At 32.5% G+C, this 26,867-nt stretch overlaps 1 protein-coding gene across 3 annotated transcripts in view; it reads left to right on the forward strand.

The window, feature by feature from the left end:
• The window catches only part of LOC129241989 (all trans-polyprenyl-diphosphate synthase PDSS1), a 129,456-nt gene that overhangs the window by 98,235 nt on the left and 4,354 nt on the right, over nucleotides 1–26,867 (forward strand). For all 3 annotated transcript variants that reach the window (XM_054878537.1, XM_054878548.1, XM_054878557.1), the window contains exons 6-7: nucleotides 20,917–21,048; nucleotides 24,394–24,588. In XM_054878537.1, coding sequence (XP_054734512.1) covers nucleotides 20,917–21,048; nucleotides 24,394–24,588 — 327 coding nt within the window. The remainder of the gene's footprint in view (nucleotides 1–20,916; nucleotides 21,049–24,393; nucleotides 24,589–26,867) is intronic.

Consider the following 26,867-nt stretch of genomic DNA (forward strand, 5'->3'; position numbering starts at 1 on the left):
CATCTTCTACAGAAATCGAAGTACGGGAGTCCTAACCTTCTAGCGTGGCTGCCTATTAAACAATCAACAGTTAATACCCCTTATAGCTTCTCTGTTAAATCTTAACAGGCGTTTTGAGCGATCGCTGTTCCGTTTAGGCCATGTCTGTTTGCTTAGTTCGCATGTGGTGAGGTTTTGCCAGATTGTATTTACCTTTTTGATGGCTTCCCTGTCTATAAGTAATTTGCAAGTGGCTATAGACATAGGTCTTATCCCCTTAGAGATCAAGCGTTGTACCGATTCGAGCAAGTTAATCTGCCTTGCACTTCCATGCTATATTCTTGTGGTCTGACACCTAAATGAAGTGTACTTTGTAGCGCCATTTAGCGCTTTTATTGCCGCTTGACTGTCCGAGTATATGAAGACTTCATTTGTGTATAATACTGACGTTTTTATTACTGCAATGATCAGGTAGGCGAAATGATTGGCTAACCCCGAGTATATCGGAGTAAACCCCGCCACCTACATTGTTGTCTAGTTTTGAGCCATCTTTATAGATGTTTGTATCAGTTTTCTTAACAACAAGCCCGTTATCCCATTCCTCTTTGGAAGGAAATACTGTGACGAAGGATTTATTTAAGTTGATATCCTTGGTCTTACAGAAATTCGTTGTACCAGGAATGCAGGGGAATTTTCCTAAAATTGAAGAGTGCCCCCTCTGGTTCGTTCTGAGTAGGCCGTTTTCTCTTAATCTGGGAGCTGCTTTGTCAGCTGTTTGCCTGCCGAATTGCTCTATTGGTAAAAGGTTAAGCATAATATTTAGTTCTCCTGTGTGTGTAGTCCTAAGGGCCCCGCAGATGCAAAGGCTGGCCATTCTTTGCACATGTAACATGGTTTTTTTAATATATAACTTATCTAATTTATCTTATCTTATCTAAATCCGGCCATCATACAAGTATACCGTAAGTTAGGATTGGTCTGACAATTGCTGTGTAAAGCCAATATACGATAGATGGGAAAGACCCCAACTTAGTCCTATCAGCTGTTTACAAGAGTAGAGTGCTATTGTCGCTCTTTTTACGTTATCTTCGACATTGACCTTCCATCTTAGTTTTCTGTCTAGTATTAGACCTAAGTAGCAAGCCTCATCACTGAATGACAGAGCCGTTCCACCTAGAGTCGGGGGAGTTATATTTGGAGTTCTATGTTTAGTAAGACTAATACGAGTAGCAATAAAGTAAGGAATAGATCGCGCAATAGGAGTATTGGAAGGGGAAGTACATTCTGTCAAAAAAATATCAAAAATTGTTCATTTAAAAACACACAGATGTTTAAATTTTTTTGCTGAAATGTTTGTATAACTGTCCTCTATAGTGGCGCAAAGTCAGAACGCGATCTCTCAATTAGCTTGTTTTTGGCATTTAATTATATCAGTCAATCGCTGGTGAGCGCTGCGAATTTCTATGGATAAAAATGTGGAACAAAGAAGTTGTCTTAAATTTTTGAACCTTAAGTTTTGTACAAGATTTCGTGTGCCGAATCGTTGATAATGTTGCAGAAAGCCTGTAGCGCGTGAGCTTTATCAAAAACCCGGGTCTAGGAGTGGTATGAGGGTTTTGCTGAGAGTCGAGAGGTGGTGAAAGATTTGCCCCGATCTGGTCGCCCATCAACGTCGACAAAGTCAAGGAAATGGTGCTGGGAAACCATCACTGAAGTTTGAGAGAGGTAGCTCGTGACCTTAGCGTGTTTCACGAATCAACATTTGCACCATTCGCAACATTTTACACCATCAACTGGGCATGAGACGCGTGATTGCTCGACTCGTTCCAAGAGGGTTGAATTTCTTTCCAAAAATTCATCGGAAGAAGTTGGCTGAAGCCAAGCTTGAGCAAGTGAATTCGGACCCAACATTTATCCAGCGTATCATAACAGGTGATGAGACGTGGGTATATGAGTTTGACATGCAAACCAGTGAACCAGTCAACAGGCGGCTGAATGGCGCTATTCACATGAGCCGAAACCCAAAAAACCACGTCAAAGTCGGTGAAAAGTAAAAGTCCTGCTACTTGTTTTCTTTGATTATCAGGGTGTTGTTCGTTCCAAATGGTTCTACGGTAAATAAAGAATATTTAAGAATGGAGGGACCTACAGTTCCAAGCCGACTCCGAACAGCAGATATTTTTTTATGAGGAGCTTTTTATGGCATTATTATAAATAATGGCGCTTTATAAATTTTTCCGAGTTTTTAGAACACTCTACAAAAATTTAAATTAATTTAGAAACTCAAATTTTTCATTTTTCTTTTCAAATATCCGATTTTACAACTTTCTGTAAAATTATAATATAATTTTGCATTAGTTTTTTAAATAAGGCATGAGCGACTTCAGGCGGGTCAAAATATCAAACTTCACAACTTGTTGCCTGCTGTTAACCACAAATCCGATTTTGCATTAGTTTTTTAGGTAGGGCGTCAGCCGTTAGCTGACTAAGATATCGAACTTTACAGCTTTCTGCCTATTGCTGACCACAAATTCCTATTTGGCATTCGTTTTATAGGGCGACCCAAGCCCTATATGGCACAGAGGCGTTGTGGGATAAAATATTTAGTTCAACTGCTTTCTGGCTCTTTTAGACCACAAATTCCTATTTTGCACTAGTACTTATAACTTTGTTTGTATTTATTTGTATTACCATACCATGCTAATAAATGTGTTGATCACTTGTTGTTGTTACAAACATTCATTTGTAGCTGATCATCGTTTTAGGTGGCAGTTGTTGTGACTACGTTTGTTGGAATGCTATGAGTGCATAGGGTGTGGCAAAATTAAATTTACATATTCATCTTACAAATTCGAAATTGTCTTGTCCGCACAGCTCCGCTCATCTGCAGCAGTACTCGTGTCTTGACACACACACCTGTCCATTCGGCACGTCTATTGAATTGTCAAAGCGGCGGCTACCCGAGCGAAAACGCATACGCTACGCTACAACGGCACAAAGCTCAGCGTGTCAGAAGCGTTTTTACACTAAATTATTGCATAATTCTCATTTGCTACGCCCATTTAATGTGCATGTACATGTGTGCGTACATCTTCATTCGCCCATCGCTCGGATTTTATGGTTATGTTTTGTTTCCGCATATTTACATAAACATTTTGGCAACTTAAAAGTATTTTTCCATTTGCCATTGTTACGTTCGCTTGAACTTTGCTGGTGGTTAACTGCACGAAATGGTTCATTTCAGTTTGAAGGGGCGTCTATGCGTGAATTTATGGTATTTATTATTTTTTATCATTAAATATAATAAATAAATAAGTTAATGAAGTTTAGAAGAGCTCAAGTGGGCATCGCTTGAAATTTGTTTAATTAGAGAAACTCTAAAAGCCTCCTAAGTGATCGCAATACTCGTACAAATTGGTTACATGGCGTATACGCAACATTCAATATTTCGTGAGCAAATCGATTTTGTTCCTACTAAAATACGCGCAATTTAATGAAAAATTCATGTAAAGTTAAACTATCTGCGTCGTCACATAATACCGTTTGAATGCGGATCTGGGCTTAAACCCGAAAAGACCCATTTTATATTTTATTGGTATGATAAAGTTACATATTTAGTATCATTTAGGTTAGATTGGGATGTATATGGGGCCCATTGTGATTCCGCATGGGAAACCTGTGCTTATCTCTCCTAAAACCAATATAAACTTTTCAAATATTTTAGAGGATTCTTGATTTTCACAGTACTGAGATCTTCCAATTCATTAAACAATTGCCTACCTGAAGTGTCGCTATTAGTGAAGTGATTGAATTAGTGAAGTATAACAAAAACAAACAAAAACAAACAAAAAAAAAATTTTTTTTAGCAAAAAATTTCGACCGAACACAACATTGATGTACCATTTTTGTAGAAAAAAGTCTCAGTCTAGCTTATTCCAGTTCTTTGTAAATATAAAAATTATTTCTAGCAGAAAAAAAAATCCAAAAGAAAACAGGCCCGAAAGCAATGAATAAATAAATAATTAGCGCATACACTTCTGTTAGGTGTTTGGCCGAACTCCTACTCCTATTTGTGATGTGCGCCTTGATGTTGTTCTACAAATGGCGGGACCTACAGTTTCAAGACGACTCCGAATGGCAACTGGTTTTTTATGAGGAGCTTCTTGGCTGTGAGATCACTAGTCGTTACTTATGCAAGTAAAATGGCAAAGTCAGAGCTATTCCACGAAGTCGACTCCCAAGCAACCAAATAGTAAAATTTTATTTACTTACTTCAGTAAATGTTAGCTAGTCGCTCGTTGTGGCTAAAAAAATAATTTTTGGGTTTTGGAATAGAGGGTGTACATTTGCGAGTTCTTTATGCAAATTGTATTTGCTCAGTAAACTGATAAATAAATAGTCAGTAAACTGCTAAATAAACATTTTATGCTTTATGATTTTGCCCATTCATCTCGAACTGGCGAAGTTGTGGCTAATCGGAGGGCGTGTGAAACTATTGAAAACGAAGAATTAAAGAATTGAAGAGTTTAATAAGAAGCAAATACGGGTAATTACACTTGCACACGCAGATGTGAATAGGCTTCTAAATAGCCAAAGTACCAGGTACTGGTTTGTGCCATACTGTCAATGCCTTTGTTTGCGGCCCCACCTAAATTTTAATGTAGCAGCCCAAGAATGTACAGCAGAAAGTCAAGTAATCAACTTAGGTTTCACTTGAAGTAAAAAAGACGTTAATAGGTAAATAACATATCTGATTAGAGGGAGAAAAAAGTGCTCACTATCAATGAGTTTGACTGTTAGTTTTGTTAGGTTTTTTTTAGCAAACGTTCCTGGGATTTGTGGAGTTCTGTGTGTATAAAAAGCGCGTTTAATGCGAATTAACAAATACTCTTGAATGACGCGTAGATGTCTTGGTTAGGAAGTGGATATAGAGAATGCGCACATTTTTTTGTAAAAAAGTTTGTTTTTAAAACTCTTTTTTTTGAAAATTTTTGCATTGAAAAGTAAATTTGTTCTTTTCAATATTTATTGCAAGGTGGCTATTTATTTATTTTGCATTTTTTAATATTTTTTCTTATTTTTTATATTGTTTTTATTTTGTACATATTACTTTTGTTTTTGGTTTTTATTTCTTTTTTTTTATTTGAATTGTTTTTTAATTTTTTTTAATTTAATTTTTATTTATATATTTTTTTTTCAATTTCTTTAAAGTATTCTTTATTTTGTTTAAATTTTTTTGTATATTTTCTTATTTTTATATATATATTTTTCTTTGTTTTTTTATTTTAAATTTGTTTAGTTTTTGAAATTTATTATAATTATTTTTTTTTAATTTATGGTTGTTTTTTATTTGTTTTTATTAGCATTTTTTATATTTTTATATTTTTATATTTTTTCTTATTTTTTTATATATTTCCTTATTTTTTTATATATTTTCTTATATTTTTTAAATATATTTTTATTGTTTTTTTTATTCTGGTTTTTATTTTTTTTTAATTTGAATTTGAATTTTTTTTTATTTAATTGTTTTTTATATTATATATTTTTTTTTGTATAGTTTTTCTTAATTTCTTTAATGTATATTTGATTTTGTTTTAATTTTTTTTTATATATTTGTTATATTTTTATTTATTTTCTTATTTTTATATAAATATTTTTCTTGTGTTTTTGTATTTAAGTTTTGTTTATTTTAATGTTTTCTTTAAGTTTTGGTTGTTTTTTATTTGTTTTTATTTGCATTTTTTTAAGTTTTATACATTTTCTTTTTTTTTATATGTATTTTTGTTGCTGCTTTTTATTCTATTTTAATTTTGTTTATTTTTTTTAAATGTGTTTTATTAATTTTTTTTATTTATTTATTAAATTTATGTTTTTTAAATTTATTTAATTTTTTTTGTTTCATTTTTGTTTTAATTTTTCGGTTGTTCTTTATTCTTTTTTTTTTGTATTTTTTATATTGTGTTTAAATTTCTTTTTTTTATATATATTTTTTATATATTTGAAAGTTGAGTTTTTTGTATAGAAATACATTTCAAGGTTTTTATTGAAATTTTTTAGAAAAATTCTGCAAACACTAAATTTTGCCTAACGTACGTTTTTGCTTCTTTTTATAAAAATATACTCCATACTTCATCGAGGTCCATATAACTCAAAGTTTCAAACTTTGTAAAAAATTTATAAAAAAAAGTTTACAAATTTTCATCCAAATTTCTAACATTTTATTTCGATTTTTTAGAAGAATTCTAGGTTGCCCATTCAATTTTGACAATTAAATTACCAATTAAATTGCCAAAATTCGCGTTAATGTCGTTTTTAGCTGACAGTGTTTCGGACAAGACTTCCAAAAAAACAAAAAAAAATTGTCAAAAATCAAAACTTAAATTTCATTATACCAAAATTCTAATGGTTATAAAACTATGTACCCTGAACTTTTTTAAAAAAATTTTGATTTAATTTTGTACAAAGTTTCAAACTTTGCATTGTATGGCATTTGTTGTAGTATGGACTATATTTTTATGAAAGCATAAGAAGATTAAAAAAAAATAAAAAATGGTGACTCCAACTTTTTACTAAATTCATGTGCTTTAAATCATTAGTTATGCCACTGTAAAAATTTCAAAAAATTTATTAAAAAATAGGAAACGAGTGATGATTTGTTTTTATGATGAACTAAAGGATTAAATGTCTTCATCGGGCCACAGTGAATTTTAATAATTTATAGCTCGTTGAAGACAGAATTGAAAGTAGGTTATTCCCATACACTATTATACACACACTGGTAAACCAAATAGTCATTTAAAACACATTTCCAACTGAACAAATTTTCAAAAACATCGAATTATCTTATGTTTTACCTTTTGGCCCCGGGATAACTTTAGATATATTCAAATTTTATATTCCATTATAAGCAGCTAAATATCTTCTTCGGGGTGATATACAAGTTGAATAAAGAATTATGAAGTTATAGGTACGTATTTATATATTTTAATCTATGAAAAATTTATTTTTCGACTATAAATCCACATTTTGAGAGTCGATTCAAAGTTCTGAGTATGCAGTTGTTTTTCACTCGACTAGAACTGTAATTTTATGTCTGATCCGATGACAGGGAGTTTTCACTGTCAGACTCTTAAATTACCACTTTTTTCCAGGCTGCCAAATCAGTGCTTTCATATTTCATAAGTAATTTTGCGTTAAAAAAATTTTGTGACCCCCACATGGTTATATACCAACCAACACATAATAGTTAGCAAAGCAAAACAATTCTTTTATAAAATCCTAAAAAACGGAACATTATCAAAGAACTGATTAAAAAAGGGTATTAATTGCATGGGCACATTTTATTACCTCGCTTCTAGCATTCTGTTTGTTTTAGAAATCCCCGTGTGTGAAAGGCGTTGTCATGAGCAGCACAGAATGGTCAGTACACAAAAAGTCAATAAACGTGATTTAAATGCAAATGTTATGTAATAATATCGGGTTGGGAATTTATGTGAGACAATCGTTTAAGCATCTTTACAAACGAATGCGGCTTTGCAAATTTCACATGTTCTTTAGCCACTTCAATATTTGCACGCAAATGCAAACAAAATAAATTCCTTTATTACCCGGCAAGGAAAACCAACAGTACTGAACAGATGCGCTGAAAGTGAGTTCAGATTAATTACTAGTTCGAGTTCCTTATCTTTCTTGGTATATTAAAAACTGGTGAACTTTATAAGAAGTGTTAATTACATTCGTTGTACCTTCGATAGCTTTGTATTGGTGTGGAATTCAACATCGCAAGTGTTAGTACCTTGCCCTACTTTTTAAACCACCTGTCTATAGTTCGTATCTAGTGATTAATTTAATAACTGTAATCTAGCTAGTATTTTCGCATCAACGGGCAGGGCTTTTAAAAGGACCAAAGCTGTATTTTATTCATTTTTTTGTTGTTGTTTTAAATGATTGTAGTTCAATTGATCAGTAAAGGTAGTTCTCATCCGAGGCTTTGCAAATCTTTTCATTAGGGGGGATTTTTAAGTGGCGGGTCCCAAACCCAGCACACAACCAGCGATCCTGGAATGCTTCGCCTTCCCACGTTAGCTCACTCTCGAACGGGTGTTCGGAAGCTACCCAGAGGGTATTTGGGCTAATCCCGGGAGTTGTGAGCTGCTTGAACCATATGCAGAAGAATCGTCCTAGGCACTCCCAAGTGATTGGCGATCATTAACTTTCCCCACTTTCGTGTACTTCTACACATGGAACCATCCTCCAAGAAGTTCAATTGATAGTTATTTATTATATTTTATTTGATACTTTTTTCAAATACAAAAGTCACTAGTGAATCAGCTTTATGTTTACCGCTTTAACAATCAAATTACGAAGACAGTTGCCGTTGCTCGTTAGATGGGTGCCAAAATGACTGGTAATTACGAATTTTTCCAATACTAAAGTAGAAATTTGTTGCTAGCTCAGGTTTTCCCTGCTGGGTAATTGTTTCACCTTTAGACGTCTACGTATGAATAAGTGTTGTTTTCAAATACTCTCATGCCTACAAATGGTTTAATTTTCGCAATAATTAAATTCCTTCTCTATGCAAGTAATTCTAAATGTTTCAAACATTTCTTTTATAGCTAACACGTGCAACATTTGAATTAGACTTCAAACATAATTAAAAAAAAAAATTATATATATTCTTTTGTACAAATACAGAACAATGAATATTCATAAAAAAGAAAAGGGAAGTAGTCAAAACTGGTCAAAATACTGAGTTACTATCTTTTGTCGATCAAAGATCACGGCGAGTGGTGTATAAGTTGAAACGCCTAGCTAGAGCAGCTAATAAATGGCAACAATCTTATACGTTTCATCAAAGTGCACCGGTTAAGATGACTGTGTCATATAATAAGAATGGACGGTACGAGGAAGACCGAGACCAAGATGGGCCTACGAACTAGACGAGGACATCGATAAACTTGCGATAATGAATTGGGAAAAAAGTCGCAAGCGATCGAGATGTATGGGGATCCCACGTGCAGTAGGCCAAAGCTCACAAAGAGCTGTAGTACCAAAAGATGATGATGATCGGTTGTCGCGGTCTGTATGTATATTCTGAATATCTACCTATTCGGGACATGCGAGTAAATACGATTTTTCAAAAGATTACGATTTTTTTGGTTTTAACGCATTTACTTCGTAATTCAAAAAACTAAAATTTTGAAAAAACACAAAACGGTTTCTAAGTTTTCAATTTACTATGCCTCCATAAGTAAAAATATGCATAGTAGAGTTAAGTTTTTAAATAGCCCATGGCCAGTTCTGTATATTTATCTAATTTTTTTTTTTGTTTGGATTGACACTATTGAAGTAAATGAGAGAGTATGAATCAAATCGGACTATAAGAGAAATTTTTCGCAATATCTCGACCACAAGCCACCCAGCGGAACCAGCTTGAAATCTACCAAATGAACCCACAAGTACCGGAAAAAAATCGGTCGTGCCGTTTTCGAGTAAAATAATTACAAACATACGCCTGCTGGCAGCTTATAAGTGATGAAGTTTAACTTATTTAACTTTAATTGAAATAAATTAAAAAAAAAAATTTTTTTATTGAATTTAATTTCAGTTTATTTTTCTTATTATTTCATTTTTTTATTTCATATTTTTATTTAATTCAATTTTACTTATTATATTTTATGCAAAATATGGGTCTCACATTACTTTTCTTCTTTACTTTGTTTTTGATTTCTGTAATCAGTTTCCTTCCAACAAAAGCCCTTTCGCTCCACTCGTAGTTAAAAGGAGTTATTATATATAAATATATAATATAGTTTTTTGTATTTTTAATTTTATTTTATTTTATTTTATTTTATTTTATTTTATTTTATTTTATTTTATTTTATTTTATTTTATTTTCTTTATTATACTTGACTACATTTTTTTTATTTCGTTTTCTCATTTTATATTATTTCATATTAATTCATTTAATTTTACTTTATTGTTCCATCCTATTTAATTTTTTTTCAATAATTTTTGTATCTATTTATTTTTATTTCATATTATTCCATGTTACTTTATTTTATGTTTCATTTTTTTTGATTTTTTTATATTTTTATTTAACTTAATTCAATTTTATTATTTTCATTTTACTCTTGTTTTATATTTTGTTTAATTTAATTAATTTGTTTTTATTTTAGCTTTATTTTATTTTACTACATTTTTTTATTTCGTTTTTTATCTTATATCATTTCATTTTTATATCATTTAAATTTGTTGTATTTTATTTTTTTCCTATTATACTATTTAGTTTTACTTTACTTTTTTCATTTCATTTAATTTTTATATTTTCTTTAACTTTTATATTTTTTTAGTATAATTTATTTTTTTCATATTTAATTTCATTTTCATTTGATTTTTTCCTTTTGTTTTATTTTTCCTCTTATTTTATATTATTTATTTCATTTTATTTTATTTTATTATTTGTTTTATATTTAATTTATTGTATCCTATTATTTTATTTATTATAGTATTTTATTTTATTTTATCCATTCATTTAAGTTTTAATTTTATTCATTTTAGCATTTTTTTGTTTTTTTTAATGTATGTGTATTGTTGTTTTTAATGATTAGCTTAGTTGGAGACTCCTCTATTTAAAGTAATTTTTAATTGATTTTTTCTCAAGTCAAAAATATGCTGCTACCTTTCGAGTTATGATCGCTTTATCCGAAACTTTCTGCAATCTCTCCATTTGTGTTATGTTATGTAACAGAAGGCTATATGTATTACACAGCCGATCTGAATGCATAACAGATTTCCTTGTTATTGAAGAAAAATTGTACGTGTTGAATATTTATTGATACAGAAGGCTTTCATTTAATTATCCGATATTCTAACAGCTTCATGGTAAGTGATGAATGAAAACTGTATACGAGCTACTTAGCTTCAATACTTTCTTTATAAAAACGTTGACATGCATAATAACTACAAAATAAAAAGTGGCTTTCATGCGTTCAGAAAGCTCAAAATATATACATACATACACATTCATATACACATATGTAGATGTGTGTGCTATTTTATTTTGCACTTACTTAGTTTGCGAAGTTCATTCACTTATTCATCCACTTCAGTCTCTACGCATAGGATTGTGGTTGCGAATTTCCATAAATTAGTTTGGTAGTTCCCGAAGTAAAGTTATTTATTTTGTACATATTTACATATGTATGTACTTATTTTTATTTCTAAGTATTTCTGGAAGAAATTTCTTCTAGAACCTGTCTCAATATTATTGTGTTAAAACTTTATCATTTCGTGCTAGCTGCGTTTCCCCTTAGTGCTCTCAAACCATTCGGCTAAGTTCTCTGCCGAACAGTTCATCGAACATACTGCCCACGAATCGGAGTTTCTCTTCACTTTCTCTTAACATTCTAGAAACAGTTAAATGTGCGCGTATCTGTCAATTTGGTTTTTGAAATAATATATTAACCTGTGTCTTATTTGTTGAAATTTTAGGCTTATTTCTATTTCGTACTCTTTTATATTCTGTTTTGTGTGTTTTTGGGTGTTGAGTGCCTGCGCAATTATATAATTATAACGGCATAAATTTACCTTTTTCTAATTATTCGCAGTTCTGCTGCCTCTCCTCCAAGGAATAATAAATATAGATTTTTCGTAGATGTTATGCCGCTCACGTAATGCTTGGAGCGCAACTGTTTAACTGACTTTATTTTGCTAAGTGATTTAAAGGGTATTTGCTTTGCGCAACCGTTTCATTCATACAAATAAAGATACATTCATACATACATGTAAATATTCTAAAGGCAATAAAATTACTCTGCGATTTACTTCTGATTTGTTTATGACATAAATTCCATGTGCGAAAAATAGAATTAATTTATGTGAGCTGTGTTGTATAAATAATTCATTTGTGATTCATGATTGTTAATGCCGCCTCTGTTAATAAAATCTATGCGCCTTAAGGAATAAATTCGCGAAAACGTTATGTATACGAGTAGATGTAGATAAGTATACGTATTCATATTTGTGTTGGTATATGCTTTATATGTATATATGCATTAAATATATCAACGCTTGTTCTATCTTATTTTTTTGGAGTTTTCATACCCGTGGAGTTTTTAACCCATTGCAGAAAAACTGAATAAAATCCAAGGCAAGCTAATCTACTATTTAAAATGAAATGATCAAAAGCTTTTGAAAAATTTGTGTATATAAGTTAAGCAGAAATAACTGCTGGCGACCTACATAAACGGACGTGTTCTTTGATGTTTTCCAACTAGCGAACATCATACACATACGACTGACTCCACAGCACCTCTTGCAGTTGATGCTTTCCATTTCAATTCAACCGGGCTATTCGGGTCATGTTCTTCGATTTCCATGTAACTCAAATATGTTGCTCTCTGGTCAAAATAATGAGACACGTATTTTTTTTCAAGAGTTATCGGCAATTTTGTTTTTCGGCTCAAAATCGATTTTTTTTTAATTATATAAGAAGTTTTTTTTTTTAAATTCCCATAACTTAGTCAAAAATGAACCGATTTTAATAATTCTGGGTTCAAAATGATCGTCATTACTTACACGAGCGACTAAATGTAGAAACAATTGCAAAAAAGTAGTTGAACATTTTTTATTTATTTTATTTTATTTTATTTATTCATACAATAGAATCGGTTAGTGAGGGTTCTGTCGCAAATACCACTACGTCTGTTAAAGTTAGCATTATTAGTATATAATATTTTTGTAAATCCTTATTCTTAATAAATAATTATTTTATAATTTATACACTCAACCTGTTATCCTGATGTAAAACAAGCAGTGCAGTATTTGCTAAAAACATTTACTTAAGTTAAAAACTGTTAAAAGATTAGAAACAGATTCATGCTGATTTAGGGAGATTAAAGTTTTAGTGAGGGACTTTATTTTTTCTTCAACAATATGTTCAAAGACTTTAGAAATTGTTCAAAGCTTAGCAGAAGGACTATAGCTACATACATTATTTTTATTGTCACTCTTAAACGGCGGCTAATATAGGTAACTTTCCAATTATCAACGAAAATGCCTGAGGTAAGTTATTTATTAAAAGTAAAAATATTAGTAATAAAATTAAAAATAAAAATAATGTTAGAACCGAAGATGGAATATTTTTAATTACAAAAGCAAAAAACCCATCTACATCCGTTTTTAAAGACGGTTTAAGCTTAGCGATCCCTACGAGATATCGTAGGATGATAAAGTCAGAGAGCCAAAATTGAAGAGGGAGCTTATTGAAGAATCGAATATGCGTTGAAAAATGCCAGTAATTTAACTGAAAAATGGGGGGAAAAATTAGGAAAATTAGTTCGGTTACTTACAAATTTTTCCTCGAGTAAGACTGCTGATGGTATACAAAAGCTAGACTTTTTGGACTATCTTTAATATCCACCGCAAGTATGGAGATCGTGTAAAGCAATTTATCCAAGCAGTTCAACTCCACGAGACATTTCTGATACATTGAATTTGAATTCAAAAGTTTGCGAATTATTGATTTTCGCATCATAAAGCCGTCTAATTCGCCAGACAGCAAGATTAAAACTATTCTATATTCAAGGGAAAATCTCAAGCGCTACGCAAATTTTGACGGCGTAAAAGTTTTCTATTTAAATGTTCCTCAATATTCTGCAAGTTCAAATTGGTACCGTCACAATGATTACACACGCCATTTTGCACATATCCTGCAGACTATTTACCTCAATATACAGGTAATACATGCATAAATACGTACATACATATATAGATACATACATACATATATAGATACATACATACATACATACATACATACATATAAATATGTAGTACCTACTGGATGCTAGCTAGTTAATTTTATCAAAACTTTCACCGGAATAGTGCAAACTTTGGCACATAAAACTTACAGTGGAATTTAAAAGTTTAGAATTGATACAATCAGCATTCAGCAAAGCAGTTCGTGCATACGAGTATAAAAGATTTAGTCAAAAATATGTGTAGTTCGTAGGTGTGGTAAGACTTGAAGAAATCTACATATACTGCACATACAGACATTGAAATAGGTGCACATGCTTTAGCGGTATATTTTCTTGGATTATTTTTTTACATTAAGACTTTTTTGTTGAATCAATAATAATAATAAATTAATAATATGAAATGGCAAACTCAGAGGAAACTGTTGCTCAACTACTGGAGATAATATCAGCTCTATGTAGTTAATGTTGGAGTCGAATCTAGAGTCGATGCCAGACAGAATGAAGTAATTTAAGCTACGTTAAATGATAGAATAGTACGCAGTAAGTCAGTGAAATTGTGGAACTAAGGTCATCGGAGTTTTATACGAGTATTTTTGTCTTATTACAAGTCCCAAATTGTGATTTGGCCCATTGATTTTCTATAAAATAGTATTCCACAGATTGCATAGAAAATAAAAAATAAAAATAAAGTAAATAATTTTCGCGTACACTTCTGTTAGATGTTTGTCCGAACTGCTCCTCCTATTTATGACATGCATCTTGATGTTGTTCCACAAATGGAGAGGCCTACAGTTTTAAGCCGGCTCCGGACGGCAGATATTTTTTATGAGAAGCTTTTTCATGGCAGAAATACACTCGGAGGTTTGCCATTGCCTGCCGGGGGGCGACCGATATTAGAAACAACTTTTTCTATTAGTTTGCTGTTTCATGCACGGATATTCGAACCTACGCTCTCCCGAATGGTAGTCACGCACCAATCCATTCGGCTACGGCAGCCGCCGCTTTAGCGAATAACAAATTTAAAAACCGATACCAGTAAAGCAAACATTTAGCCAGCTAAAATGATCGCTGACTAAGCGAACGGTACATTAACAACTTTTTATCGTAAAATATTGACGACTTCAAAATGCCCTTGTAGTGAAAAGCTATACAACACCTTAAACATTCTTGTTCTTGAACTGTACAGGATGCTCCAACGGGAGATAAAGGAAACAATGATGAAGACGATGACAGGGTTACTGGGAAAGTCCTCCTAGATATTTAAGGGTATTATAGCTTAAATAATTTCTGATTAATTTAATTAATTTGTTAGAGTAAAATTTCAAGGCCATGCAACGTTTTGGGCATTTTCGTTCCGCGAGAGAGAAAAAAGATATAACGCAGAGGAAAAGGAGAGAAAGAGAGAAGAATATATCTTAGATATACTTCAGGCTATTTTTCCTGAGTATTTCCTTGTGGTTGCTAATTTCTAGTGAGAAATAACACTGCTTACTTTTTGGCGCTTGCTTTTTGGTGCAAACTTGTAGGGAATATATTTTTGATGCCTACTTTTTGGCATAACGCCTTGGTGCCTAAGTTTGGGGCGTTTTTTGGTCCCCATTTTTTTGGCGTTTTTTGGTGTCTGCTTTTTGGTGCTTATTTCCGTTTCCTGGCTAGTGCTTGTGCGTACTATAAAGCGCTATTCAATCCACCGTTGGTCTGCGGTCCTGTAATCGCTGCGTTTGTGTGGGTGATAAACGCTCGGAGTAGTGCGCGTTGTTGCCACGGTTTGTGTCCGGCGTTTACCTACATCGGTCAATCCTTCTCCGTTTTTTTGTAAATTTTGTCTATTTGTGTTCTCTGTGAATTTATTTAGATATATATTCTTTCCCTCTCTCTCTCATTCTCTCTCGGGTCTCTCCCTCTTTCTTTGTCTGCCTTGAAAGTTTCACTTCTGTTATATGTACTACGCCACACGCAATTTTTGATGTTTTCATCAGTGTTTGATATCGACGGTGAACGTAGCTACAGTTCGTCATCGTAAGCGGCTGGTTTCTTTAGAGTATCATTACCGAAACGCCGAAACAGTTACCCACCATTTCTAAGGTTTTCACACCATTGAATCCATTTTGAACGCAAAGTGTAATACAAAATCGTTTTATTCATCCATTTTAAAAAATCGAAAACACCTGCAAAGGTAGATTTATTCCTGACGGCGTAACTTTTACAAATGTCAAGTAATGGCGATCAAATTTGAATAGGAATGTTAATCACAGATGTGGTAGCCTAACAAAAAGAAACATAACCCGACTTAGAGCGTCACCTGGCGGTTGTTTCGAAACTTTTTGATGAAGTTGGTTTACGATTTTAAAATAAATCTTTTAAATCGGCTACAGAGAAAATGCTCTGCAGTGTCGTCATTATCAGGACCGGATGACCACAGACGTTGTGCTTTGTGATAACACCCACCAGTACTCTCAGGTTCTCTCTGCTGAGTTTTAGGAGAAAGGTCGCTGTTTTCCTGTTTGTTTCTTTCACAAAGCACTTGGTTACTCTGCACGAGTTTAACCCAGACCAACGTCCTCTATGGGTAGGACTCATGAAGTCGTCAAACCATAGTTGAATCGATGCAGCATTGACAACTATAAATGGTTCAGGGCTTAGTGGCATACTTGCAGAGCCCTCGCCAATTTATCAGCTAACTCGTTCCCTGTAATACTGCAGTGTCCATATACTCAAATAATAAAAACTTTGTTGTGTATTGCAACACTGCTCAGTTTTGTCTTATATTCATCGGCTAACGTCGAACAGCAGCGTGGTTTAATAAGGGCTTTCAGTGCAGCTTGACTGTCACTAGAAATTCTGCTGTCCCGCCACTTTTTCTCAATTAGCAAGTACGCCACATTCAAGATGGCATGGACTCCCGTAAAGAATACCGTGGCCATCTGTCCTGTGGCATAAGAGTACTTAGTGTCTTCGTCTAAGTACCATCCAGATCCGCTACCAGCACTGGTTTTGGATCCGTCGGTGTAGAAAGTGTGTTTTGGCTATTACTTAAATATAAAAATGTTGCTCTTATTTCAATGAACGCCAATGTATTATAAATTCATATATATGTATGTCTGCACTTATAAGTTTACAGACAAACCTTGTTCTTGCACTTATATGTGTGTGTGTGTATAAGTAGCAGCACCTTAACATTTAAGAGTTTTTTGCGTGCGTTGCGATTCGTCTTCGAACTTTTTCGATTTCAAGGCGAAATGAATAAAAATTGATTGCAGCCCAAGCGAATTTCCCCCTCTATGTGTGTACGTATGTATGCGTGTATGTACACGCCTGCACTTGTAACATGCACATGAATGTGGGGTTTTTTTCATTAAAATGTTTATGCCCTTACATGCCACGCCTTTGCTCTAATGGCGTGTTGCATTATTCAGCAGGCCATTCATTGTAATAAGTACATGTTAATTTGCTGTTGTTGTTGTTGGGGACTGCTGTTGGTTTGCATAGAACATGAATTGAAGTTATAGTTTTAATTACTTTGTTAATTGCCTAATTCGATGTATGCGATAATGCGAATAATTAGCCAACTTAAGCAGCCATATTAATGTGGCACTTAATTAACGCTCATTGACCCACTCTTCTTTATGTGTGTGTGTGTGTGTGTAAGTAATCGTACATAAGTTAATATTCATAGCATTAACTAGGATTTACTTATACGTAGTCCATGTTAATTAATAATAAAATGAAGTTATTAGTTATGTTTGCGTGATTAGTATTTATGTTTAGTTTAATTTGAATTGTATGGCCTAATTTCCAGTTTTTGTGGTCTTATTGCATCTACAAGTGTTTTTTATGTTTCACTGGAACAAATACTCGCATATGACTTTATTAGCAATGAATCGATTATTTAGTTTTTCAAAGAAATCACTCAAAAACTGCAATGATGCATTTGACATTTTCCGGTTTTTATAAAATAATTTTGATATCTTTTAATACAAACCCAATCTGATTGCTGCTTGGTTGATTTTTATGCTCATGCGAATAATTTTTGATATTTATTAAATGATTTTTTTCATTTATTTATTAAACTTTTTCTTGATACGTTAGGTATAAAAAATTAGCAGAAAATTTCTTTCCGAAAATGGGTTTTTATTCTTCCAACATAAATCGAAAACTTTCATATTTTGCAAAAACAAAAGAAAAGTGCGTGTAGCGTAGGAAAAATAACAGAAGTGAAACTTTCAAGGCACACAAAGAAAGAGGGAGAGACCCGAGAGAGAATGAGAGAGAGAGAGAATGCGAGAGAAAGAGAGAGAGAGAGAGAGCGAGAGAAAGAATATATATCTAAATAAACCCACAACATTTGCAGAAAATACTAATAGACAAAATTTACAAAAAACGGAGAAGGGTCGACCGGTGTAGGTAAACGCCGGACACAAACCGTGGCAACAACGCGCACTACTCCGAGCGTTTATCACCCACACAAACGCAGCGATTCCAGGACCGCAACAACGGCACAAATTACCGCAAATCAATACCAATAAATCCGACGCCGGAATGGACAGCACTTTATAGTACGCACAAGCAGTAGCCAAGAAAATAAGCGCCAAAAAGTAGGCACCAAAAAAAAACGTCAAAAAAATTGGGACCAAAAGCGCCCGAGGCACCAATGAAATATAACGCCAACAAGTAGACACGAAAAATATATTTCCTACAAGTTTGCACCAACAAACAAGCGCCAAAGAGTAGGCAGTGTTATTTCTCACTAGAAATTAGCAACCAAAAGGAAAAACTCAAGAAAAATAGCCTAAAATGTATCTAAGATATATACATATATATAAAATGTGTACAAGGTATACAAGGTATAGCTCTCTCTCTCTCTCCTTTTCTTCTACGTTAAATCTTTTCTCTCTCTCGCGGAACGAAAATGCCCAAAACGTTGCATGGCCTTGAAATTTTACTCACCATTCTCGCTCGTCCGTCGACGCCTAAGAAGTTTCACTTCAAAAAAACAGAAAATAAATAAAAAAGTTTGAGAAAACGTGACTATTTGTTGATCACGAAGGATGACTGAGTTGCGGTTGGGTTAACCGCTTTATGCTTCTGATGAAGTTCATCAGGCTACTAATATCAAGGCCTGCTATACTAGCAACAGTAGCAAAGAAATAAGAGCCACGATGACTAAATCTTAGCCCAGCGAGACAAGGATAGCTAAGGAGAAGGTTTTGAGATAATTCCACCTCATCTTCCATACAGTTCGAGGACTCAAAGTAATGCCGAGTCTTACAGCATGTTCTCATACTCCCTGAGATTTTGTCAACTTCAGAAGATCCCTCGGACGCCTACGATCCACATGAGGCCATAAAGATTTCGCGAATTTACAAGTTTGTGTGCTCGCTGAGTTGACGCGAAGCCCACCCTTCCAGCGGCAGGTCTCGGTTTATCAAACAGAAGAAGATTACAAAACTCTTCTTTCGCGGGGAAACTACCGCATATGTCCCTTGTTCGGCCAATTCATCCGCCTCGCAGTGTCCCGCAAAGTTACTATGGCTAGACACCCAGATGAGCCCTATATCAAAGAATTCAGATGCGATTGAAAGTGAATTCAAGCATTCCTGGACCAAGTTCGAGTACATTGGCATGGAGCTCAGTGCAAAGAATACCTTCCAACTCTGAGCCATTCGTAAACAGGTTTTAGACTCGGCTTGGTACGCACTCTAGTGGTCCGGTAACCTGGACTTTAGCTTGATGAGGATCTCCTCACAAAATACTCCTCCGCCAACCCTTCCTTCCAACTTCAAGTCATTCGTGAACAGATTCATCAAGCACTGTTTCCATATGCTGCACCCCTCCCACTGCTGCCTTGGTAGAATGCGAGTAGAGAATGTTCCGCTAGGACTATGCGAGGGTGTAAACCATGATTTTCATCATTCAAACTGCACAGATGTGTTTTTTCACCACTCGAAACTCTCTATTTTCCACTCTTCTAAAAACGAGTAAGCAAAAGTTTGCCAAAAAAGGCCAGGTAAACCAACTCAAATAACATCAAAAGCTGATATTCATCAAAAGAAGATTTTGCTATCAGTTTGGTGGGATTACAAAGGAATTGTCTAGTTTGTACTCTTACCACGCAAGCGAATGATCAATTCTTTCAAATTAAACAGTTGCAGAAAAGCGGTCCGAATTGACGAATCGAAAAAGTATTGTATTCCATCATGACAATGCAATTCCATACACTTCTTTGGCCACTTGGCAAAAATTATTGGAGCGTGGTTGGAATGTTTTGCCACATCCGCCATATAGTCCTGACTTTGCACCATCTGATTACTTTTGGTACTACTCTTTACAAAACTCCTTCAATGGTAAAAAATTCAATAATGATGATGATGTCAAAGCGTACTTGATTCAGTTTCTTACTAATAAAAACCAGAAGTTTTATGAACGTGGAATTATGATGCTGCCTGAAAGATGGGAAAAAGTCATTGATCAAAATAGGCAATACATTACAGAATAAAGTTATTTAGTCCCATGAAAAAATTGTCTTTGAAAAAAATCCGCAATTACTTAGTTACCAACCCAATATTTTACTTTTATTTAAAAAAGCTTTTCTTTAGTTAAAATTGGGAAATTTAAAAAAGTTCTTTAGTTACCATTTTTGAAAAAATTTGTTTGTACAAATGTACAGATGTGTAAGTATGCATGGGGTGTTTTTTTAGCTGCATGAGAACTATCGATATTGATAAATATGGTTTGACAGCTGAGAATGGCAAACTGTGTTGGAGATATTCATATAAATATAAATGCTATGAAATCATCTACCAAAATGAATATTTTTTTTTGTATTATACTGTAAGTTCTCAAGCTCTTAAAAAATACCCGTTGTATTACTTACATATTTATATACACACAAATATTTCTACATCAGTCCAATCAATACCAGATAAAATCTATAGATGTTTCATCAATTCAGTACCTTGATATCGAAGAGTCCACCTTCAACAGTTCGAAACCCTCTACGTGTAAATAAATATTCTGTGCAAAAAATTCAAAAAAGCAATTAAAAACTGAAGCTACCCATTCATATCATTTATCTTTACAACTTACTTACTTATCCACTTACATACATACCTAAATGTGCACATAAAAAGTAAAAAAGCATATTTTCACTAATTCCATTTTAACCTTCTTCTAGATTTTAACCGATCTGGTTCAAGGCGAATTCATGCAACTTGGCTCAAAGGAAACCGAAAATGAGCGGTTTGCGCACTACCTGACCAAGACATACAGGAAGACGGCCTCACTCATAGCGAACGCGCTGAAAGCGGTAAGTAGGGGTCGCCGCCAAGAGCGCAGCACCAACAGTTTTAACATTGCGTTTGCAAAATAAATGTGCGCGCATGCGCATATCCTATACGTACATACGTAACATACGTGTATATACGTATATATATAAATGCATTTAAGCAAACTTAAGTATACACTGCAATATCGTAAATTGACTGATTGGTGGAATGAGTGGACGAGTGGTTGAGGTGCAGTGGCACAAGTAACGAAAATGCCTAAGATTCGGTGATGCGTGCGCCGGAGCTTTGCAAAAGCCAAGTAGCAATTTTAAGAAGCGACCAAATCGAATGTCGTTAATATGTTTGGTTTACAATGGCTTCGTTGTTTATTGTTAAGCTTTGCTATTGCGCCATTTTCAGTTTATTGTTTATCGCAATTATTTCTATTTCTGATTTCAAAATATTCTTAAATAATTGAATGTCTTTGTTTGGTTTACAATGGTTCAATTAATTGTTTTAGTTTATATACTTGTGCGTGCATATGTATGTGTTTTTAATATTAAATTTGAAGCGATGGTGCTTAGTTTATGTTTTTATGGCCAAGATTTATTTGCGAAATATATTATTTATTTAAAGACTGAAAACAAATTTATATATTTTTTTAATACACAATTTTTTTGTTTGTGCTTAGTAAAATTGCTTATAAAACATTTTAGTTAAGAGAAAAATGGAACAGATAAATTTATTTTTAATCAAATTAATAAAAAAATTTAAAAACATTTTAGAAAAAAAACTAATACAAAAAAAAATTAAATTTCAATTAAACATTGACATTAATTTAGAAAAATTAGAAACCAAAAAAATTAAAATTTTCACTATTTTGTTATTTAATTTTCTTTTATTACTTATGTTTTTATTTTATTTTATGAAATATTTTTAAAAACACATTTTGATTTGAAATTAAAAAAAAGTTGTTTTTAGTAAATTTTTGCTTAAAGAAACTAGTAAAATAATGCAAATAAAAAATATGAAGTAAACATTGACATTACTTTACAAAAATCAGAAAATTTAAAAAAATGTTTACTATTTCATTTATAGTATTCTTATTTTTCTTTTCGAATAAAAAATAAATAATTTTTTAATTAATTTATTTTTTGTTTGTTTGCAAAAAAATTGCTTATACATGTTTTTATTTAATTGAAAAAAATATATATATATATATATATATATTAGGGTGGTCCAAAAATGCATGGGAAAAAATTTATATTAAAATTTTTATGCTGCCGCCCCCCATAATGGTAAAGAATGAAAAATAAAAAGACCCGTATTTTTTTTTTTTTTAATCAGACCATATTTAATGGTGCCGCCGGGGCTTTGAAATATCCCATGTATTTTGCATGGGAAAAAAATACTTTTTCGTAGATTTCATGTAAAAACCTGGAAAATGAATATATTTTAACCGGATAACTCAGTTTCTCTTCATAATTGGTCAGGGAATAACAACCAATTATGAAATAATTAATTTTTTTGTATTAACTATTTTTTATAGAAGCCCAAAAAGCCCCCATAAAACGAAAATCTAAGAAAAAATCGAAAAACAATATTTTATATTACTTTTATGAAAATAGTTAATACAAAAAAAAATTAATTATTTCATAATTGGTTGTTATTCCCTGACCAATTATGAAGAGAAACTGAGTTATCCGGTTAAAATATATTCATTTTCCAGGTTTTTACATGAAATCTACGAAAAAGTATTTTTTTCCCATGCAAAATACATGGGATATTTCAAAGCCCCGGCGGCACCATTAAATATGGTCTGATTAAAAAAAAAAAAAATACGGGTCTTTTTATTTTTCATTCTTTACTATTTTGGGGGGCGGCAGCATACAAATTTTTTTTGGACCACCCTAATATATATATTGAATTTATTAATGAGTTGAGTTTTATGTTTGTTTTTAAAAAATTACCCATAAATTTAAATTTAACATTGACATTAATTTAGAAAAATTAGAAACCAAAAAAATTAGAATATTTACTATTTTGTTATTTAATTTGCTTTTATTACTTATTTTTTATTTTATTTTATGTTTATTTATTTATCTTTTTTTCACATTTTATTTAATTTGGAAATAGGAAAAAAATTTGTTTAAATTTAGAAAAATGAAACAAACTTTAAGTAAAGTTTAGATTATAAAACAATTAAAAAAAATATTTTGAAATATTATATTGACAGTTTAAAGATTTAAACGAATTAAAAAATTTACGAAACTAAAAACTTTAAACTTTTACTATTTTATATATAATTTTGTTATTTTAAAAATAAAATTTAAATTTAAATTTTATTTAATGAAATTTTATGTTTTGTTTGTTTTAAAAAAAATTCCTAAAAAATATTTTATTTCATTTAAAAATGGGAAAAATATCTAATTTTAAACAAAAAAAAAAAGTAAAATAAGAATAAAAAGTTTTAAATTGAAAAACTTAAAAAAAAATTGATTAAACATTGACATTAGTTTAGACAAGTTAAGAAATAAAAACAAAATAATTTTTTTACTGTTTCAGTTTTTATTAGGAGAAAACTATTTTTTTTAATTATCTTTTTGATAATTAAGATACTTTTTATTAGAATTACCTTTTTTTATTAATTTTTTTTAATTAAAAAAAAAATTGGTTTTTTGCTTTTTTGCTTTTTTTAAATTTCGTTTTCGATCTTTTATTAAATAAAAGCTTTTACGTACTATTAAAAAGATATTTTAATTTTTTTAAATTATGTTTTTTCATTATTATTGTATTATTTTTATATTAAATTAATGAAAAAAAAATAAGTAACGAAAATTTAATTCAATTTTTTTGACACCTATGCACTGATTATTATATGATGTTTTAATTTAACTTGATGTCAAACAATTTTATAATTTCTTTTTAATTTTATAGTTTTCTCAAACTGTTTTTTAAATTAATTTAATGTTTTTTTTACTTTTATTCAGTTTAATGTTGAAAAATTCCCTTAACTTTAATTTGTATCTTATTCTTATTTTTTTCTTACGAAAAAGTTTTTAACAATTTTTTTTTGTACTAAATACAAAGATATGAAAAAATTGTAATAACAATCTTATCCAATTTCAAGCATTTTTTAATTATTGTACATAGTTTATTATTAATTTTTTTAACTTAAATTTTTGTTTTATTAATACTTTCAATAAAATTGCTTTAATAAATTTTATTTAATGAAATTTAATAAAAATGAGTTTTGTTGTTGCTATGTTATTTAATGATAAACATTTTTTTCATATAATTCGATTTTTAATTTCTAATTTTTTGTGGTCATTTTCTTTTTTCTACTTTTGCGTTTTTTAAAAGAATTTCTTTTTTTTTACCCGCAGACGGCCGTAATTGCTGAAGCTGATGAAAACATCACCGAATTGGCATTCCAATATGGCCGCAATGTAGGCTTGGCGTTTCAGCTGGTCGACGATATGCTGGACTTTGTCTCCTCCGCGGATACAATGGGCAAGCCAACGGCCGCCGATCTAAAATTGGGTCTCGCCACGGCGCCGGTGCTCTTCGCATGCGAAAAGGTAAGGCCAACATTTCCCATCAAACATACAGACGCTATGTATGTAACTGTAAGTGTGTGCGTAAGTTGCAATAATTACTTTGCAGCAGTAATTACGTAATAAAAAACCATATTTGCCAAGCAGATGCCTTAGCAATTCATCACTTCCACTGATTTTTCCATTTGATTAGTTTGATTTGCCTAGAAAGGTGAATAGAAACATGCTTTAATGCATTTCAGAAGTTGTATTAAACTATAAATGACACTTCCTTATTTACCCTCAATATATATGCACATACGTATGTATGTATGTATATGGTATTTTATCTATAAACAATTTGCTTGTTCTCTGATAAAGTCAACACTGATTCATTCGTCTCGTTAGACATTCAGGCTGGTTGTCTCCTTATTCATTTGTAATAATTTTAGCTTCATAAGCGTTAAGATATATGGCGGATTAATGTTTCTTCTAGTCAAATAAATCTTCACATAAACATTTATTTATGCACTTTTGTATGCATTCATGCTCGCCTTAATGCGCTTCCTTATGTTCTCCATGCTGTCTGAAGCATATTGATTGTTTCATTTTAAGCTTTATTACCCTTTAGTGCGTTTATTTCACATGACCGAACTGTAGCTGCTGTTCGCTGAGATTTACGACATTCCTCTTGAAGCAACATAAATAAATTGTTTAATGTTGACCTTCGTTGAGTGCTGAGCGAATATTTGTGCGCATATCAATGCGTTTGGCTGTGCATCTGGAAGAGATTTTTTGAGTGAAATGCCACTAATTTTATAGAACATTTGCCTCTAAGGTTACGGTTCTGGGTGTGCCTGTAAGTACCTTTTATCTTTGTAATGCGGCTCTCACTGTTAACATAACATTTTCTGGTATGCCAATGAAATTGAGTTATGAACGAAATTCGCTTAGGGGCTTTGATGTAAAAACGCATGCAGACTAGTTGCACCTAAATTTTGAGATAATTCCAAATTAAGTCGCTAATCCCGATTAACGCTACCGTCTGCCTATGCTTTTATGTTTTATCTAGGAAACGTTTATTGCAAATATTAATTCGATTCGCTATTGCTCACATTTCCTACCGGGCATTCACATTTATTAAAGGCAATCCAAGTTGAAATAGATAATAACCGATTAAAATAGCAATGACTCAAAACCAAATCAAATATAAACGAAGCGATGTTATGCAAATCCGAAACCAATGTTAATTGCCAGCGCATAGGACAAGTGCATCATACGGCTAGTCTTCGTCACATTTGTATGTGAGTACTCGTAGTGAGTATGGAATTTTGCAGTAATTCACTGTCAATCGTCACATATCGTCTCTCTCCTCAATTCTGACATCTCCATGCCCGCCTCCCCTCTAGCCACCTGTGTCACTCTGCACTACTCGCTACGCAGCGCAATAAAATTGAATAGTTTTTCGAAAATTGATATGCGAAGCAATTTGTGTGGACGTGAGGCGCACATCAACTTGCAGCAAGTGCTTCAGCGCCAGCGGGCGAGTGGGTGTGGGTGTAACTAGCGCACGGTGATTTGTTAGTAGCAGGAGTAGTGACAAACAACAACTAATGTTGTGCGTCAATCGAAATGTGCCTGCAAACAAATAACAAATAAAAAAAAAATTGTATTGCTTTATGTCAATCGTGGATACCTGCGAGTGTGTGTGTGTGTGCACAAGCGGTTGACAGTCATAAGTTGACAGCTGTGACAGGTGCGCCGCGACAGCTACAACGTAGTGCAGGCGCATAATTTGCAATGATCCGGTAACGATTTGCAGGGTATCATTCAAACGCGTCAAAAGTGGCGTAGTGCAGTTCAGTGGTTGATTGCTAGACGCTTGGGGATTATGCGATTATGTCGACAAATTGCGCATCACTTTAGCGCAGTTATTTGAGACTCCCGTTTTTGTGTTGCTGCATTGCAATACCGATTTCTGGCACCATTCGAATGCGCTACGGCCCGCTTTTAGGCGCTTTAGATCACTAACCACTGTTGCGGAGTGTGTGGAGTTTTGAAAGCTCTTTTGGCTGTGCTTACACTTTTGTGAATTTCCGATTACTATTTGCATTTTCAATGTCATTCTTCTTTTTACATGGATTTCAATGGATTACTGCTTGGCGTAATTGGCAGTCAAGTTAAAGGAAAAGTTCATTAACAATTTCGTTTCATTGATTGATTCGATTTACTGATGGAATGTACAACCAATTTACTTACTTTTTCCAACTACGTTGCCTGCCTTCCCATGCGGAAGGAGTTTTATGCTCAAAGATAAATTTCGG

This window comes from Anastrepha obliqua, chromosome 1 (genome assembly GCF_027943255.1).
Source record: "Anastrepha obliqua isolate idAnaObli1 chromosome 1, idAnaObli1_1.0, whole genome shotgun sequence".
NCBI lineage: Eukaryota > Metazoa > Arthropoda > Insecta > Diptera > Tephritidae > Anastrepha > Anastrepha obliqua.